The 19723-nt window shown below is 45.0% G+C and overlaps 2 protein-coding genes across 5 annotated transcripts in view; one reads left to right on the top strand and one right to left on the bottom strand.

The window, feature by feature from the left end:
* Positions 1 to 3435: 3435 nt before the first annotated feature.
* Positions 3436 to 9317, bottom strand: GGPS1 (geranylgeranyl diphosphate synthase 1). Of its 2 annotated transcripts, XM_081114343.1 has the most exons (4): positions 8658 to 9253; positions 6254 to 6346; positions 4856 to 4926; positions 3436 to 4461 (listed from the first exon to the last, which is right to left on the bottom strand). In XM_081114343.1, exons 2-4 carry the CDS (start codon positions 6321 to 6323, stop codon positions 3703 to 3705), a joined length of 900 nt encoding a protein of 299 aa, XP_080970469.1. In that variant the 5' UTR covers positions 6324 to 6346; positions 8658 to 9253; the 3' UTR covers positions 3436 to 3702. The 2 variants fall into 2 exon arrangements, with proteins under 2 accessions (XP_080970469.1, XP_080970470.1); XM_081114344.1 differs by lacking the exon at positions 4856 to 4926 and having other exon boundaries at positions 8658 to 9317.
* Positions 9318 to 9550: 233 nt separating this feature from the next.
* The window catches only part of ARID4B (AT-rich interaction domain 4B), a 59772-nt gene continuing 49599 nt past the window's right edge, over positions 9551 to 19723 (top strand). For all 3 annotated transcript variants that reach the window (XM_081114331.1, XM_081114330.1, XM_081114329.1), the window contains exons 1-2: positions 9551 to 9875; positions 10685 to 10739. In XM_081114331.1, the coding sequence (XP_080970457.1) occupies positions 10734 to 10739 (6 nt within the window). In that variant the 5' untranslated portion in view covers positions 9551 to 9875; positions 10685 to 10733. The remainder of the gene's footprint in view (positions 9876 to 10684; positions 10740 to 19723) is intronic.

The raw sequence follows: 19723 nt of genomic DNA, 5'->3' as shown, positions 1-19723 counted from the left end.
AGGTTTCGCGGGGGTTGCCTGTCGGTGTCCAAGGAGATGACGCTCAAGGAGACGTTTAGCAGCGGGTCCGGTTCGTGATCCAAGCACGCGAGGCCGGTGGTGGTGTTACTGTTGGTGCGGATGAGAGAGGCCGTTACCCCCACCGGGGGGACCCGGGGTCACCACCACCAGGGAGGTGGCTTTCCTGATGAATTTCGTTAACAGTGGGTTTCGACACGGATACCCGTTGTGACCGTAAAAGCTGCTCTTTCTGGTTTAGTGAAAGGGACATAGACTCAGCGACCTGGTTCCCTGAAACTTTCAGCAGCTCTGCGGGGTGAAGTCTTATCAGTGAGGAGGGAGCATCCCGCTCCTGCCTGGAGGAGGTGAGCTGCGGGGATCATCTTGACGCTTTTCCATTCCCTGTACAGAGGCTGGCAGCTGGGACACCCCATGTTTATTTTAACTTTGTTGTTGTCAAGGATACAGGACCTTGGAGCCTGCTTCATTCTTACCTACACTCCTCCAAGTCTGTGCTTCCCTGGCTTTTTTTTTTTTTTTTTTTAAGACTCCCCAGTTCCTCTGGGGTGTGGCCGCCCTTGTTTCAGCAAGTGAATGAACCTAACTTTGTTAGATGATTAGGTTTGTTTCCGATGGGCTTGATCAGATACGGTTTATCACTGTTTATTTTGGCCGACCCCCGCTGCACGGCGTGAAGGTAGGGCACCTTTAGCTCCATGTTAGGAGAAAACTGAAGCAGAATAACGGTAACTTATGTACTGATAGCAATCTATGCCCTGAAAAGGGCTGTTGGCTTTTTAACTTTAAAGTTTTTAGATTGCCTTTCAGCAGAGAACGACCACAGCTTTTTTAAATTACCGGCATCCACCAAATTCAGACCAGTCCCACAACAGTTACATGAATCTTTCTTTTCTTTGTAAACTACTTTCTTCTCTCCACTAAATTGTGACAATGTTTGCCTGACGCTCTATCCACTGAGCCAAACTGGCTAAGGCTTCATGTCCAATTCTTTATGGTTAGTTGATTTAACCTAACAGCTTCAATAAATCATTTCTTTCTTGTAAAGTATTGACATGCTAGACTATCATTTATTAAATCTAAGTCTCTTTAAATTGGTTTCTCAAATGTTTATTCCCATTTTGCATTTTCTATTAAGTGACTGGGCAAGATTTACAAAGTACTTGTGCAGATTATCGTTAGTACTGCCTCCCCCAAATACCTTCCATTATTCATTACGCCAATAATCAGACCTTCAGACACATTTTTCTTTATGCATAGAAACAAAAGTAAGTCACATAAATTGGTCATTCTCCTAAAGCACAGAGTGCCTTTTAAAGACTACACAATAAGGCAGTGCTGCCATGTTGGAGAGTCCAACGCCAATTGCACTGTATGTGAATTCACATGATTGTGGTGTCCATTAGCGACTCTTTGCCTGTATTTCAACAGGCAACAAAGCCTGTTCCAGGTTAATGACAGGGAAAATGGAACAGATAAGAGACATCACAAAGGACAAAGCTATAGGGCTTGGGAGGACTAAATAGATATAGGAGGCAAGGGTAAGAAAGAAATCCAAGACATACTCCTGGGTCACTTAAAGAGTGAAGATGGTGGTTTAAAAAAAGGGCTGGGGGAAAAGTGACTTCATCCATTATTTAGGTTGGTAGAGGGACATGAAGAAAGAATAAGCTGCTATTAATTATGTTATTTCAGGTAAAGAAGCAGATACAGGACTGACTTTGAGGAGGTCAGGCTTTTGATATCGTAATGGTAATCATAAAAAAACTGAGAGCCATATTTTAATTTCTCTATATAGTTAGCATTAAGTCTTTCTGAGTAATAATACTTTCTTCATTTTAAATTATGGATTCATAACCACAAAATTCAAATTCCCATAGTGTAGCACAAATACCCATGATTTTAAGAGGTTCCCTTGTATCAATTAAAATGGAAGATTCAAATTTTCATAAAAGTTAGTAAAGACAGTACCCAACTTAAAAAAGAAATTTATCTTTATTGTTGAAAATCTGACCGAGGTGTCCTCCATCTTATCGAAAAGGTTTGAGCGCTTTGGTGAGAAGGTCTCATGCAAGTGCAGGTGCTGGTGATTAGACCTGAGAGAACATCCTATAGAACCAATCACGCCAAACGCACTGTTTCTGAGAAGCACAACTTTCATTTCGGGATTCAGCAATGTCTAACACAGTAACCGAGGTCTCTTTTCCTACCTCTTGGCCACAGATGGCTCCAGGGGTTTGGGCTGGGAATTACACAAGAGGGAGTCAGGGTTAAGGCACTGGACGGCTTGTTAGTGCCTGATGGGGTAGCCATGGCGACTAGGTCTCAGGTTCACTCTCTCCTTTAATCAGAGATTAAAGAGGCCCACAGCTCCCTTTCCATTCAAGCACCAACCGCCTTCTAGCGGGTGGTGCGTGGGAAGGAAAAGGGCATTTCCTTCTGAAGTGAGCAAACTGCTCTTTTATGATTTTTACTACTAACCCTGGGAAAATAGACAAAGGTTTAAAGGCTCCTTCTTAAAATACTTCTCCATGTACTTTTTTTCTTTCCAAATGGACAGACGTTGTTGTGCCCAGATACCAATCAGCTTGGGGGCACCCGTTACTTACCAACCAACCAACTTGGGCCGGCATGTGAGGGGAGACTTCTTGGTGCTGTCACTGTCAGCCTTCCCATGAGAGCCTTTGGCGGGAATTTCTAGGGGGAGGCTGATACTCTAAGCAGCAACATTTAGGAAGAGGAGTTCCCACAGCCTATGGGCCAGCGAGCGACAGAAACTGGTCCCAAGTAGCCACTGGCTTGGAACTGGGTAGATGAAGTGGGAACTGCCCATACAGTATAGTTAGAAGTATCGATATTCCTAGGAGCTTTTTTTTTTCTTATTATTACTGTCTTCCCTCTGTCAAACCCTGAGCCAGCCACTTTCCCCTGGTTGCCTGGGGGGGGGAGGGAAAGGAACATACAGGGCAGACCAGGCACGGGAGAAGGTATATGAGGCGGAGACAGCAACATCACATGGCAGAGGGAGAGCAAGGCCACCATCAGGCACGAGCCCCATGGCCTCTGAGAGGGCAGAGCCCAGAATGGCACTGAAGGGCTGTTGCTTCAGAGAAGGGTTCCTGGCATAACAGGGAGGAGGCTCCCAAACAGTCCCAGCCCCAGCCCCGAGGAACCTGGCTGCTGCGTCGATGTCCCTTGAGACGGTGCTGGTTTGGAAGCTGCGGCTGGAAGCAAGCGAGGTCAGGGGACGTGGGGCCAGCAGGCTCTCACCTCTGTGTGTCCGGTCGTCTCAGCACCACTGCATGCAGCGACCCCCCCAGCAGCCCAGAGGTGCTCCTGTCGGAGGAGGGGTGGAGACCAACTTGGCGCAGGCGGCCATGTTCAGGGGAAGAGGAGAGCTGCTCCCAGTGCAGAGAAGACGGAAGTCGAATTCTTTATTGACAGAATCGATCAAACACTCACGGCAGAGTTGGCCACAGAGACCCGACACCGCACACCGCGACATTCACATGACACCTATTTCAATGTGGCTCTACATGGAAACCACCTCCCCCACACCGCCCCGTCCACTCAGTTCTTAGAGACAAACAGCTTGCTCCAAATTTATAAAAAGATAGGCTAAAAGACAAAAAAATAACCGACTCAAATAAGCTGTCAGGCCTAATCAAGAATGGCTTAATATTGCTAATTCTCTTCTTTGAACATTTGACTTAAGTGCGTTATTAGAGCTACCAGTTCAGGGTTCCCACCAAGCGCATCGATTTGTTTGTAGGCTTTAGCTTCGAGCTCTCTCAGAGTATTCCGCGTGTATTCAAAAGAACCCACATTCTCAAGGTAATGTACACAGTATTTTTTAATGTCTACGTTTTCGGTTCTCTGGCGCAAGATGTTCTGCACCTGCGTGCTTTCAGGCTTCAACCAAATGGCATGAATAGTAGGGAACGAGAACTTTCCCTCCGTGAGATCTTCACAGAAGCTTTTGTTTTCACTATATTCTTTGGAGTGTAGATTAGCATAATCATCTCTAATTTGGAAAAAGAGCCCCAGGGTATCAAGTAGTGACTTTAAATCTTCTTTGTAATCAGAGAACAACTGCATGAGACCCACCGCTAATCCAAACAGCCCGCCTGTCTTCTGCTGCACCATGGCTTTATATTCTTCTTCCGTGGGACAGGTGTAGCTATCCCGCCAATAAATATCCAGGCCTTGTCCCTGATGGAGTTCCAAGAGCTGGCGTGTAAAAAGCTTTACTGCATCAGGGTGATCAAGAGTTAAGACCTTCTCTAGGCCAAGAAAATATACATAATTGGCAGAATTGATGACAGACGGAATCCCATAGATGCTGTGTGCCACGGGAAAGCCACGTCGGAGCTTCGAGTTGTCTTCGATATCATCGATGAGCAAACTGGCATTATGCAACATTTCCGTCACTTCAATGATAATCTAACAAAAAGAACAATTGAAAAGTTCATTTTTTTCATATCTGAACTACTATATTAACAGATTATGATGGTCTCAGGTGCCTTAGTTTTTAGAAGTAGTAATTATTTAGCAACCTCAATATGAAAACAATAGATTACATGAGCATTAAACAGAATTAAGAGCTAGGAGTATTTCTACGTGAAGTCATAAATTTCTTGGGGATTAAGAATGAGGTTAGAGGCCCTGGGTAGGTAGCCTACTTTGTTAGGGCATCGTCCCGATACACCATCCCAGCCTGGGTGCATACAAGAATCAACCAATGGAGGCATAAAATATACAAAACAATGTTTCTCACTCTCTACCCAAAGCAAAAAAAACCCACCAAAAATGGAGGGGATTGGAATTGCCTAGATACCTGAAGCTTGTCGTCTGGAACTTTTAGCCAATGATTAAATGCCTGTGAAAGTTTGGTTCTCACTTGCTTACCTGCAATTAAAGAATAAAATTTGGCAATAAAGTTAACACTTTAATTATAAAAACATTTCAGAAATTTACTCTAAAACAGATCAGACTTGATAAATCCAACCCCATCAATCCATTACCCATTGGAGAGCTTCCAGTGCTGGGCCCCTACTGGCCCCTTCTGTCAAAATTCACACTCTAAACCCCGCAACCTTAGCATCAGGGCAGGCAAAAGAGGTTCTAAATCCTTCAGCAGCCCATCACTTTCATCTTAACTTGTATCAACAGTTTTGGAATGGAATGGGGGAATAGGAATTATGATCTAATTCATTCCTTTTGAAAGGATGCCAGCCTAGTTAGTGGCAGTTAATTAGCACTGTCAATTTCAGAGACCATGGGCATTTTTGTTGTTGTTGTTGAGAACATAGGTATTTTTAATGAAATGTACGTTGCTATTGAATTACCTCATACAATTGCCTCTTAAAATTATCTAGCATTCCCTTAAAGTTTCAGAGAATGGACAGCTCTGCCGCTTTCCTACCAAGAAGTAACACTGCCATGGCCTGAAGTATTCCCTTTTCTATGAGAAGGAGTATTTCAGGTCCAAGTAACTAGTTTATAAGTGAATTTTATCCTAAGAACTTACAGTTGTTATATTTCTGAATTTTTACTATCATCATTTTTCCAAAGTTAAAAAAATATCAAAACATGTACATACACATAAACATGATTAGGCAAGTGTACCTGTAGGAAGCCATGACCAGGTGGCCCATCTTTATATAGGAATAATGGGGGTTATGCTTTTAAGTAACGTGATTTAGATGCATGACTATCTGGCTGTTAAAGAAACTGGTAGTGTGAGAAATGGAGAGTGCGTGTGATGGTGGAAACATGAGCATGGAATGAAACTGAAGCTTTTTGTTGGTGCACAAATTGGCACAGCTTTCCTTAATCTAGTAGGGAAGAGGAAAGTGTGGCATCCGTAAATAATAAAACCTCCAAAAAGGTACTCAAATGTTTTAAGAATTTTTAATTTTTAGGTAGGTTATATACTTGCATATTTTTTAAGGGTACCTCAAAAATGTCCCTTTTAATAACAAATCATCACTTTTCTCATACGCATGACCTTAAATATGAAAATCTCAATAGCTGGCAAACCTTTTCTGAATTCTAACATTCAAATGACCACTACTATGTAAAACCAACCCTGTTTGGTGTGGGTGGCAATAGATGTTTCTCTCTCACCCTCTCCCTAAAAATCAATTAAAGAAATATTTAAGAATTGAAAAGTGTGATTTTTGTAGTGTACTCTTGAGTATGTAGGTGAAACAATAAAAAAATAAAATAATACCTGGTAACTGAAGCAAGTACTTGTAGGGTTCTAGAAGAATTCTTTGGACTTTTTCTTGAGTCTTCTCCATTGTTGTTGGATTTCAAAGATGATCTGTTAAAAAAGAGAATCATAAATGTGATCTCATTAATTAAATTATCTTTGAGTGTCAAACTGCAAAGGAATTTGTATCTCAAGGAATTTGTAAAGGCAGACTTTGTTTCATTTTAAAAGAAAATTCTAAGGGTATGAAATCTTGAGAACATTATGCTCAGTGAAAGAAGCCAGTCAAAAAAGACTACATATTGTACTATTCCATTTACATGAACTATTCAAAACAGGCAAATCTATAGAGGCAGAAAGTAGATTGACAATTGCCTAGGTAACGTTAGGTAGGGGGGCTAGGGAGTGACTACTAATGAATGCGATATTTCTTCTGGGGGCCAACAGAATGTTCAAAAATTAGATTGTGGTGGTGGATGTACAGCTCCGTGAGTACACTAAAACCCACAAAATTGTATACTTTACACGGGTGAACTATGACATATCAATTATATCGCATTAAAAAAAAAGGGAAAGTTTTCATTCAAGTGATTGGTCAGTGTTCACCTGGATTTTAAGGAATAAAACTTATATTAAACCTTTTATATTTACTCAACCGTGAAAGGCTTATATTGTTGTCAAATCAATGTTAAAACAAACCCACAGATTTAGATTCTTCTATATATAATTGATTATAAAATTAGTAAACATACTTGTTTCTATGAATATTAAAATGTTTTATATACTATATATAACTTAAGGGGAGACTTCCCTCCTGTATTTTCACTACAATCAGTCCATTTCAGAGATTCTGATTTAAGACAAGACATGCATTATTAAAAATATTCCCGCCGAAACCGGTTTGGCTCAGTGGATAGAGCATCGGCCTGCGGACTGAAAGTTCCCAGGTTCGATTCCGGTCAAGGGCATGTACCTGGGTTGCGGGCACATCTCCAGTAGGAGATGTGCAGGAGGCAGCTGATCGATGTTTCTTTCTCATCGATGTTTCTAACTCTCTATCTCTCTCCCTTCCTCTCCGTAAAAAAATCAATAAAATATATTAAAAAAAATTATTCCCTTCCTTTATTCTTCTTAAATTTACATTTACTTCGATATTCCCTAGCGTATCACTCATGGTCTTCCTAGAATCCTCCTTCACTATTGAATCTCTACTCTTTTGCTCCGTAAAAATCTATTTTTATTTGTCCCCACATCAGTTTTCTAATTGCTCTGACATCTTTGGCACATTTCAGGTTTTCCCCCTTTATCTGCTTTCTTTTGATTCTTTGGACAACGATTTTTTGTCTTTAGGATTATGAACTTAAAGAACTGGAAAGTGCATGCCCTGGCCTCTCCGTGTGGCTCAGTTGATCTTCCTCCCCTGCATAGAAAGGTTGCAGCTTTGAATCCTCCTCAGGGCACATGCCCAGGTTGCAGACTCCATCAGCTGTAGGGGTGGGGGTGGGTGGCAACAGATGTTTCTCTCTCTCACCCTCTCACTCCCCCTCTTTCTAAAAATCAATTAAAAAAACATACTTAAGGATTGAAAAGTGTGTTTTCTGTAGCCTACTCTTGAATATGTAGGTAAAACAAAAAAAAAATTAGCACACCAGGCTGTAGCTCTATTAATTTACTTTTAGGTTGATGAATACTACAGAATGTCTATGTGAGTCCGAAACTACTCAATTTCAAAACGCAAACTGCTTTGAACTTATTCAAACAATGGATGAATGACAAATACAAAAACATGTTCTCTCCTCCGTGTGACTATTGCAATAACTTCCTAGCTAGGTTCCCTGCATGAGCTAGTGATCTTTGTAAAACTGAAATCTTTCGAAGGTAAGTCTTATCTCTCTTTCCACTGGAAAAGCAAACAAACCCCAAGCTCCTTAACACAGTGTGTAAGGATCTGGGTCCCTGCTCCTCCGGCCCCAGTTCCCCGTATTTCAAAAGCTCCCGTTTGACAGAAGGCTTTCCAGCCTGCTCTTCTTTAGGTCTGACATGCTCTTTCCTTAGTTACCCGCAGCCAACCCCTCACCTCCTAGGCCGATCCTCCCGGGCTCGGTAAAGCCCTCCCCGAGGTCCCTAACCGCACGGTCCCCTGTCACCCTGAAGCCAGCATTCGCCGCTGCTGCCCTTCCGCACCCGCCTGTGCGTGCAAATGACCACCGCCTCCCCCACGAGGCTGAGGTCCACCCAGGCAGGAGCCGGACCGGTACCTCCGCCCGGTAGGCGTTCAGCGAGTACGGGGACTGAACGAGCGGACGGAGATTGCTTTCTAACGCGTTCGAGGGTGAAATCGGGGCGCGCACATTTGCGCACGAAAAAAAAAAAAAAGATCAAGGGAAGGATCTGGTGTCAGAATGGCTACAGAGAGACCTACAAATGTCAGCGCAGCTCGGAAGCGCAGGCAACCTTTCCGGCCGACGACGGGTCTGCAGAGAACGACCCGAGAAGCGGGCTGGGGGTTGAACAACTCCTCCGAGGCCGACTTTCCACCGCGGCGGGGCCGGGAGCCTCCAGCATCCGCTCCGCCTGCAGGGTCGCCGGGCCCGCGAGGCTCCGCTTCCTCTCCGCTCCGATGCCCCTTTCCGCCCCGATCCGGGGCCCCCTCCAGTTCTTCCCCTTCGCCCGCGAGGGGACGCAGAACGTTCGGACCCAATCAGGTTCAGCATCCGGGGCCTCACCATCCTTCTTTCTTTCCTCCAGACCCCGCCCTCCTGCCCATCCGGTCCCCCCCACCCCGCCTGCCGCCACCACTGCCGCTCACGGTTCAGCGATGAGATCACAGCTTCCGCGCCACCGGTCCGGGAGTAGCTGGGCCCCGCATCAACTTCCCACTTTATAGCTCACACCCGGGCTCCTCCCGACGCTTCCATGAATCCCTCCCCCTACTTCATCAAGGAACTCTCCGCCCTCCTCGGCCGCCAGCGCCGCCGCATTATTCTGTGCAAGAAAATGCGCCATCTCGGTCCCACTGCGCAGGCGCCGCCACCACCTCCCTGCACAGTCGCCCGCCCCTTTCCCCCCCCCCTCCTCCACCTCCGTCTCACGCAAGCGCGGGGCGTTGCGGGTCTTGCAGTTCTCGCGGGCGAGGGCTCGCACCCGGGCGCCCCGAGTCGGACTACATTTCCCGGTAGGCTTTGGGGCGTCACTTTCTGTTTCCATAGAACTGGTGGGAAAATGGCGTCGTTGTTTGTATCCCAAGGGCCAATAACAACGAAGTGTGGGCGGGTTCTAAGACACCCTGGCCAATCCGCGGTCGTCTCAGAGGCCATCCGGGAAAGAGGTAGGGGAGGGGAGACAGCTTAGGGGAGTGGAGAGCGGAGGGAAGCGGGGGGGCTCGGGCGGGGGGAGCGATGTTTGCCCGTCAGTCGCGTCCGGAGTGAGCAGCTTGGGCGCCGGAGCGGAGGAGTCTCTGAAGCTTAGCTGGCCGCCGCCACGGCAGCCGCCTGGACCTCTCCCCGGAGCGAGCCGCAGGAGGGTCTGTGGCCGCCGTCCTCTGGGAGGCAGCGCGACGGGGGCCCGGGCTCCCGTCCGGGAGGGTTTTTCGTCGTCCCCCTCCCCCCAGCGAGGGAACCCGAGCGGCCGCCAAACAAAGGTACCAGTCGCCGCCGCGGGAGGAGGAGGAGCCGGAGCCTCAGCCTCGGCCCCGCTGGACGCGCCGCGCGTCTCCCCATCTCTCCCCCGGGCCTGCTGGTTTGGGGGGGGAGCCGGGGAGGGGACCCTGGACGCGCTGGGCTCGGCGCTGGCCTCCGACGAAGGTAGGGCATTTCGGAGGCGTCCGCGGGCTCGTCGGGGGGTCCTTCGGGGAGTCCCCGGGCCCGGCCAACGCGCGGGAGGATCGCCGCGGTGGGCTCGCCTGGCGCCCGAACCCTTGGCCTCAGCCTGCGGCGCCCCCGCCCCCCCGCGGTCGCCCGGGCCTGGCGGCCGCGCTCCCGGGGTCGGCGAGGGCCCTGGCGGCGGCCCGGCGAGCGCGGAGTCGCTGAGCCGCCTCCGGCCTCTCCTCCCGTCCCCTGTCCCCGCGACCGGTCCACGGAGTCCGCTCGTCCTGTCGGTCGGTCGGTCCGTCCCCGCCTCGGGACGGGACGTGGGCAGCGGCCCGGGGCGGGCAGGTCCCTCGGAAGCGGGGAGCGCAGAGGCCCGGCCGGCCCGGCTTGTTGTGAGTTTCTTCTTTGACAGAAATGGCGTCATTGTCGGAGCCGGGAAACTCTGGCGGGTCCCGACAATGGGGACGCTGAGCTGCCGAGCCGGGTGGGTGGGTGGCGGGGTGTGCGGTGGCGAGGCCAGGCGAGCCCCGCATCGGCCTCTCGCGGCCCGGCGGTCTCTCTCCGCCTCCGCCCGCGCAGGGAGGGGGGGCCGGGGCCGGGGGTGCCCGTGGCGGTGACGGTGCCTTTTGTGTTCCCCCAGGTGCAGGTGAATCTGGTGTTTTGGAGGGCGCCGCGGTCCCGGCATCACCATGAAGGTAAGATCGCTGCGGAAAAGGAACCTCTGGGGCCGCAGAATCCAGGAAGCGAGGGGTCGGGTCGAGGGCGTGCGCTGGGCCCTCGGAGCGCTGGGCTTGGGCTTGGGGTGCGAGCCCTTTTCGTGGGGGGACGAGAGTTAGTGGGGCGGTTGTCGGTGCGCGGTGCCGAGGAGTTGGAGCCAGTTTGGGGATCTCGCAGGGAGGATGGCTGTCCCGTGTTTCGGGCGCCTCTTTTTGCCGGAAATGAGAGGGAATAATTGCCTGTGGGAGGGTGTTTCTAAGGGTAAAGCAGAAAAAGCAGGTCACGTAATCCGACTCGAGAACCTGAACTGCATTGGGGTTCTAGCGGTTACACGGATGTAAGGCAACCCCATTGATGGTGTTAACCGTGCCGTGAGCTTTTAGCAGACCTACTTGATTGGCCACGAAAATAGCATCTTGACGCAAAGATTTTTTTGAAAGAGGATTTTGATGAGCTTTGCGCACCTCGGAGATGGCACCTGTTCCTGGCATTTCCAGGGATTTAGGAGGGCTCGGCGTGCACGTCTTTGTTGCACTGCATCTGGTCTGGGAACTGTCAGGTGTAGTGTTGCTCTGCGGTGACACCGATGGCCAGGTTCCTCCTAAATGTGAACGTGTTAACTGGAGGAGGATATGGTCCGAGAAGTGGAATTTGCTTAGTTGGTGGAAGAAGTGACAGCAGTACGAGTGCAGGCTGTTGGTTCCGCGTGGAGACGGTGTGACTGGTCGCTGTGATGTTGTTAACAGTTTCGGAGAAAAGCCTTGGGCCCCTGGGTGTCCAGGTTCAGCTGGTGGGACTGGCGGCCGCAGGTATTTCCATCCGCGTTCGGGAGTGCGCGTGGAGCAGGGAGAGCGTGTGCGCAAGGACAGAAGTGCCGCAGATAGTCTGTCTAAGTGTAAACGCCGTCCACTTCTGACAGTTCCTTTGAACTATTTTTAAACAAGTTTACTTCGCTTTTCCTCAGAGTCAAGAGTGTTTTTAAAATTTGTAAGGCTTGTGTTTGTGGCAGAAAGAAAAAGCGGTGGCTGCTGAAATGTGTATCAGCTATACAAAGGAATTATGTTCAATCCGTGATTTTTTTAGGCTTTTTCTTCTTGAGTTTGAGGTGCTTTAAACACCTAAAAGGTGTGTGTGTATCTGCTGGGTTCCTAGCTCACCTTCCTGTACACAAAAAGGCAGTCAGGGATGTTTCATAAAGGAATCCCTTTTTGTTAGTCACAGGTGTGACTGACGCCTGTGACCTGTGTAAAACAGTGACAAGTGAGTTTGTTAAGAAAAATGTTGGGTTAAATAATAGGTAATACATTCAGAAGCTGAATAACACAGGATTTGATTTGGAATACATGTTGTAATTTGTCACAATTCCCAAATAGTGCCTGGCCTGTTAGGAACTCTGTTAACCTTTGGTTAAAAGAAATGTAGTAAGTTGAAGGTGTTTTAGATTTAAATTTCCTTTCCCTTTTCTTTCTTTCATTTCCTTTTTCTTCTCTTTTTTTTCAATGTGTGTTTAAAAAAAAAAAAAGAAAGTATGTTGGAAACTTTAACCTTTAAAGTTTCATGGTAAGTGTTAGTTAGGCAAATGCAAATTTTTGAATATCATTTTAAAACTACTAATTTTAAATGCTCAGCATTTCCATGATTCCTGCCTTTAAGATGTTAGTAACGTTAAAAAGTGTTATTAAAATACACTTCTGATTTTATACCAGAAGAACTTCCTGTTACTATATAAGTTTTCTCTTAGGGAACCTCCTAGTAATCAGTAGTACTAAAAACTTAGCTAATTTCTTACAACTTAATGTCTTGTGTGATGAAAGTTGACAGGCTGCCCATGATTGGTATTTTGCTTTAAAAAAATTGCAACTCAAAAAGTATTTAGTATTGATTATTTTGGACTTAAATTTTTTCCATGCTCCCAATTTCCCTATTGTAATGACAACAGTCTTGTAGAGGGATTTATGCCATTTATTAGCTCTTACCGAACATATTTATACTTGATGTAAGGAGGTGGAGTGTATAATGTTGATGGAAGAAGACTTGAGGTGGTGAACACACAATACAGTGTACAGATGTTGTGGAATTGTGCACCTGCACCCTGTATAATTTTGTTACCAACCAGTGTCACCCCCAATAAATTAAATAAAAAGGGGGGGAATCACTGTAGTTATGCTTCTGACAGTACAGCTTAAAAGTAATGATGCTTAGCCCTGGCTGGAGGGTTCAATGGTTAGAGCATCGAACCAAAGAGCAGGTTTGATTATGGACAGAGGCAAGAACCTGGTTTTGGACTCGCTCCCTGGCCCTATTTGGTCAGCTGGTCCTTGGTCCGGGTGGTTGCAGAAGGTTGCCTCTGCAACCAGTGGATGTGTCTCTCACATCCTCCCACTCTCTCTCAATGGGAAAAATGTCCTCAGGTGAGAATTAACAACAACAAGAAGTAATGATGCTTAAAATTTTAACTGATTTTTAAAGCATAATAATTTTTTTAAAATGAAGTAAACTTTTAAGCTTGTTATGTTCTATTAGTCACAAAAATTTTTTAAATTTTATTGTGACATTTGTTTTGAGGTAAAAGTGCTCTTTTGGTTGTTGCTTTAAATCCCAAAATAAATACAGTGAATATGTTAAGTATTATATGTTTTAGAAGGAATTTTCTTGTAGTGCTATCTTCAAGATTGGTATACTCTGTCTTGAGATATTTTTGTCCAGTGTGTTTTTGAGAAATCTAACACATTTTTGTGCTTTTTTAAAAAAAATATATTTTTATTGATTTCAGAGAGGAAGGGAGAGGGAGAGAGAGAAAGATAGAAATATCAATGATGAGAGGGAATCATTGATTGGCTGCCTCCTGCACGCCCCCCACTGGGTATTGAGCCCCCAACCCAGGAATGTGCCCTTGACCAGAATCGAACCCGGGACCCTTCAGTCCGCAGGCCGACGCTCTATTCACTGAGCCAAACCAGCCAGGGCACACTTTTGTGCTTTTAACATAGATCATGATTTAGATGTTATGTTGTATTTATTTTTCATACTTTTGATAGCCCTTTCAACATCAGTGATAGCACATTATCAAGAAATGATAGACTATTAAGGGTTCTAAGTTATTTTAAGACTTAATTATATCAGATTCATTTCCTACTTATTTTTTCCTGCATCTATATTAACATTACATTGTGGTAAAATTTCTGTTATTTATTTATTGTTATTTTAGAAAAAGAGAGGAAGGGGGAGAGATTGAGAGAAACATCGATTTGTTCCACTTATTTATTGATTCTTGTATGTGTCCTGACCTGGGATTGAACCCGTAACCTTTGTGTATCAGGAAGGTGCTCTAACCAACTGAGCTACCCAGCCAGGGCCATGGTAAACTTTCACGTGAAATGGGAAGGCTAGACATTCCAGAATCTTTAGGGAGTAAGTGCTATAGATGGTTGTACTTAGAACTAGGGAGATGCTTTTTGTTTTTGGATATATCAGTTTCTCCAGTAATCACTGGCTTCAGTCATATACAAATAATGGGTTGATCACAAATGCCTTTTTAAATGCCCTTTCCTTGTGTGCTTGTGTGCATGTTCTTACTCCCGCTTCCCCTCCCTTCTTCTCCTTTTACTTCCTCCTTTTTCTTCTCTCTCTCCTTGCCACCCCCCTTCCTCTCTCTCCAGCCTTCATAAATCACTCATTTAACAGTCCCTTGCATAGGTCAGGCCGAGTGGAATGAAGGTGAATGAGCTATAGACCTGCTCTCAGGGAGCTCACAGTTTAGTAGAAGACAGAGAAAACAAAACATGGTGCATATTGAATTCTAAGCGTATTGATTCAGTATATGGTAATTATAAGTCCTGTGGGAGGATATCGAAGTCAGAGAGACCCATGGAAAGTCCTCTGGAATTGACATCTAAGCAGAGAGTTAAACTTTCACTGGGCAGAGAAGGGTAGAAAGGAGTGTTTTAGGCAGAGAGGAAACAACATTTGGAAAATAAAGGAAAGCAAGGTGATGATGTATTTGGAAACTAAGGAGTTCACTGGGGCTGGATTATCTTAAAGCACAGCGTGGTGGAGGAGGAATAGGAGGGCAGTGATGGGGGATGCGGCTAAGTCAGGAGGTGAAAATATTCTTGGGAGGTACATGAAGTCACTGCAGGTTGTTAAGGAGGGGTAAAGACGCTGGATTTGTATTATAGAGAGATCACTTTGGTAGCATTGTATTGACTACATCAAAAGGGAGATCTGAATGGAAGGGAGATTCCAGGTGAGGACCCCAACTGAGAAGTGACTAATGCACAGGGAGTGGAGCAGAGGGGTTGGGTCTGAGATAGCTAGGAAGTAGAGTTTAGGGCTGAGGAACTCACCTGGGGTAGGAGAAACATGCAGGTTCCTTGGGGCATGAGATGGATGTTATTGTCATTTGAAGCATGTTGTCATTAAAGATGAGTAGGGTTTTGAGTATTTAAAGGACCTGTAAGAGGTCCACATCCATATGGATCTACTTATTAAGATGTGAGATTAAGAGAGCAGTTTGATGGAGAGCAGTCAGACTTGATTATCCAGCGTGAATGTTAACCTCATAGTTAATATTTAACTACAATATTCAACTGGATTTAGGTCCATAATGTGACAAATGTATTTTGTCCTATAAATTTGTGGTCTTTTTGATGAAAGGCAATTTTGTAAAATACCGACTTGCTTTCTGTCCAAATTGCTGCTAACTCTTTGCTTATTGAAATTTTAAAAAGTATGGCAGATGAGTACATTTTCCACTGAAGAATGCACTTTTGCTAACTCAGCCTATAAGTTCAGTCACTGAAGAGATATTGTGTACTTTCCTGGTACCAGGCATGGTTTTGGTGTTGAGGATACATCAGTGAACAAAACAAGAGTTTACTACCTTGTGGAGTTTACTTTTTATTAGGGTAGACAGACACCAAGCAAAATAAAACACATGTGGTAAGTGCTATGAAGAGAAATAAAGCAGATTCCGGCTGAGAGGTTAGGCAGGGGTGGGCAAACTTTTTGACTCGAGGGCCACCATGGGTTCTTAAACTGGACCGGAGGGCCGGAACCAAAGCATGGATGGAGTGTTTGTGTGAATTAATATAAATTCAAAGTAAACATCATTACATAAAGGGTATGGTCTTTTTTTTTTTTAGTTTTATTCATTTCAAACGGGCCAGATCCGGCCCGCGGGCCGTAGTTTGCCCACAGCTGGGTTAGAGTGACAAGAGGGTGTTATTTTAATTATTTACTTATTTATTCATTCATTCATTCGTTGTAACGAAGGGCCTGTTTGAGGAGATGACATTAAGCATCGTGTGAGACAAATGATACAGTGAGCCATTCACTTACCTGCTTGGGGGAAGAGCATTCCAGGCGAAGCTGCAAGTGCAGGACCTGCAGTATGGCCAGTTTGATCTTGGCATATTGAAGAAACAGGAAGAGGCCTCAGGGCTGGAATGGTAGTGCAGTGTAGGGCTTTGTAGTCCATGGTGAGGACTTAAGAGTAAAATCTGAGTGTGTGAGGAAGTCATTGAAGGGTTTGAGCAAGAGAGGGAAGTGATCTAATGCACATTTTCAGAAAGAACAGAAACTGCTGTGTAGAAACACTGCAGGAAGCAAGAGTGAAAGTAGGAGATGAATCTAAGGCTCCCAAGTTAGTTGAGAGAGAGGTGGTGGACCATGGTGTGGAGGTGGCAGTGATGAAGGTGGGATGATGACAGGTTTGAATGGAGTGAATCTGAGGGGAAAGTCCTGCTTGCTGCTACTTACAAATGGCACCCTCCCCCTTTGCTGTGATTAGTTGGTAGGTGGAAGTCTTAGAACTTAGTACAGCAAGCCTGTATTCCCAACTCTTGGCCTTCCCTTACTAGTGAGCAGTGGGCATTCAGATCAACAGTTCTCTCCATTTTACTTGGTTTTGTTTAACTTTTAGAAAATGAGATAAATTCACTTCAAAATTCTTTGGAAGTATACAATTACTTTTTAGTGTTTTCACAAGATTATGAATTCATCACTGCTATTCAACTCCAAAACATTTTCATCTTCCCGAAAGAAACCCTGTGCTTTTTAGCAGCCACTCCCCTGGCCTTCCCCTGGCAGTTACTAATCTACTTTCTGTCTCTAAGGATTTGCCTGTTTTGGACATTTCCTTTGAATGGAATCATACAATCTATAGCTTTGTGTGTCTGACTCCTTTTACTTAGTGTAGTATTTTCAAGGATTACTCATTTTGTAGAATATGCCAATACTTCATTCCTTTTTATTCCTGAATAATACTCCATTTTATTGATATAACACATTTCATTAATCCACTTGTCAGTTATAGGACATGTGGATTATTTCTACTTTTTGCAGATGATAATGCTGCTAATAATATTTGTATACAAGCTTTTGTGTGAACATATATTTTAAATGTTGGGGGGACCTAGGAGTGGACCTTTCCATTTTTAGGGACATAATCTATTATGTGTGATAATCCTGTTGAAAGCTGGATGACCACCAAGGAGTGGGACTTTAAAAAAATTCAACATTCGCCCTAGCCGGTTTGGCTCAGTGGATAGAGTGTCAGCCTGCAGACTCAAGGGTCCCAGGTTCGTTTCTGGTCAAGGGCATATAATTTGGTTGCGGGCACGTACCCAGTAGGGAGTGTGCAGGAGGCAGCTGATCTATGTTTCTCTCTCATCGATGTTTCTAACTCTCTATCCCTATGCCTCCGTCTCTGTAAAAAAATCGATAAGATATATTTAAAAAAAATTCAACATTCATTGAACACTTACAGGCTAGTCTCTGTGCAGTGAACAAAACATGTAGAAAGGCCTGGCCCTTTGGGTCTTATATTTTAAGGTCATGGGAAGGTAAGCAGACAAATAAGAATAAACATAGATTACCTAGTTTGTTAGATGGTAAATAGTATGGAAATAAGAGGGGAGCTGGGTAAGGAAGATAGGGAATGAGGCAGGCTGGAGTATTAAATAAGGTGATCAAATAGGTTTTATTGAGAAGACCTGATGGAAAGATGTGAGGGAGCTAGTCATGTGGCCTCAGACAGCTTGACTTGTTCAGTGAACTGCATAGGGCCAGGGGGCTAGAGTGGAGTCAGGAAGGAAGGGACCAGGAGGGGGTGGGATCAGACCCATAAAGGGCTGCAGGCTGGGGGCCCAGCGGATCAGATCAGATCACCAGATCAGGAATGTGGATTTCACTCTGATAGAAATAGGAAGCAACTGGGGGCTTTGAATAGAAGAGTGGTGCAGTCTCTATGTACTGGCACATTTTCATCTGTTTTTAAAGGATCACTGCTGTGTTAAAGACCGGCTGTAGGCAAGTGGAAGCTGACCATTTAGGAAGCTGTTTTAATTAAGGATGATGGTGGTGGTGATGAAGGAGACATGACTTGGGGTGGTGAACACACAATACAATATACAGATGATGCATTACAGAATTGTACTCCTGAAACTTATATAATTTTACTAACCAGTGTCACCCCAGTTTTTTTTAAAAAGGGGAGATGAGGGTGATATGGTGTCCACCACAGTGAGGAAGGTGAGCAGTAGTCAGATTTTAGGTGTCCTCAAAATCATTTTTTAAAAATCCTTACCTGAGGACATGCTGAGAGAGAGAAAAACATTGATTGGTTGCCTTCCATATGCCACCTGCACTGGGGATCGAATTGGTAACCCAGGTATGTGCCCTGACCTTTTGGTGCACAGGACGAAGCTCATGAACTAAGCCACTCCGCCCGGGCTTAGGTGTCTTTGGAAGGTAGAGCCAGCAGGCATTCCTGTCAGATTGATGTAGGGGAAAGAGAAAGGGTCAAGGACACAAGATTTTCTGGCTGGTAACTGGAAAATGAATGAAGTTAGGGCTGCGTAATTTTTGAACATAAGCATTTATATTTTATATATGTAAAAACTGCTAAGTGGTGTATTGCTCTGCCTAATGTGGCTGTAAACAAAATATGGACAATGCTATATTAATTTTTTGGTAATAGACATTTAAAAGACCTGCAAACTTTTATTCTTGACAAATTGTTTAAAAACAGGATTCTTACTGCCTTCCTTTTGATGTCACAGAACAAAGATGTTTCTGCATTCAGAAGGATGGACTAGCGTTCTATGTAAGATGACACCCACAGGAAGCAATGGAAACCATAGTCACACTAACCCTTTTGATATTTAAAAGTTGCAGATGTAGAAGGTGTATATTTTGATAAGGCATAAACTGCAAATAGAATTATTAAAAATTTGTATTAAGTGCAAAGCATCACTTGTAGCATATTACTTAATCCTATATAATAAAAGCCTCATATGCTAAGTGTCCAGTTGTCTGGTTGGCCATTCAGCCAATCAAAGCATAATATGCTAATGATATGCTGAGGCCACTCAACCACTCAGTATCATGTGCACTGACAACCAGGCAGCAGACGCTTCGACTGGTAGGTTAACTTGCTGCTGGGGTTCAGCCGATTGGGACTGAGGGAGATGGGCCAGACACACCCTGGAGCCCTCCCACTTCCCTCCCTGGCCCCGATTGTGGCCCTCTCGCAATCCAGGCTGAGGGACCTCCCCTCAAGTGCACGAATTTTGTGCACTGGGCCTCTAGTTTGAATATAAAAGACAGAGGAAAATATGGCCTCCATTAAACCTAGTGGATGTTGAATGAAACATTAACTAGAAGTAACTTTCGTTCCCAAGATATTTGGAATATTTTAATTTAATTATTTTACATCAAAATAAGACTGCATTTGTTACCTCTTTAACTACTAATCAGTATGTTTAATTTAATTTTTTAAATGGAATCTTAATTATTGATTGATTGATTGATTGTTTTGAGACAGAGAGAGATCAATTTGTTGTTCTGCTTATTATGCATCATTGGTTGATTATGTGCCCTGACTGAGGATCGAACCCACAACCTTGGCATATTGGGACGTCACTCTAACCAACTGAGTTATCCAGCCAGGGACTGTTTA

Source organism: Myotis nattereri (genome assembly GCF_964212035.1).
Source record: "Myotis nattereri genome assembly, chromosome: 20".
Lineage (NCBI taxonomy): Eukaryota > Metazoa > Chordata > Mammalia > Chiroptera > Vespertilionidae > Myotis > Myotis nattereri.
Note: the sequence above shows the minus strand (reverse complement) of the source record. Positions and strands in the feature narration are given on the sequence as shown.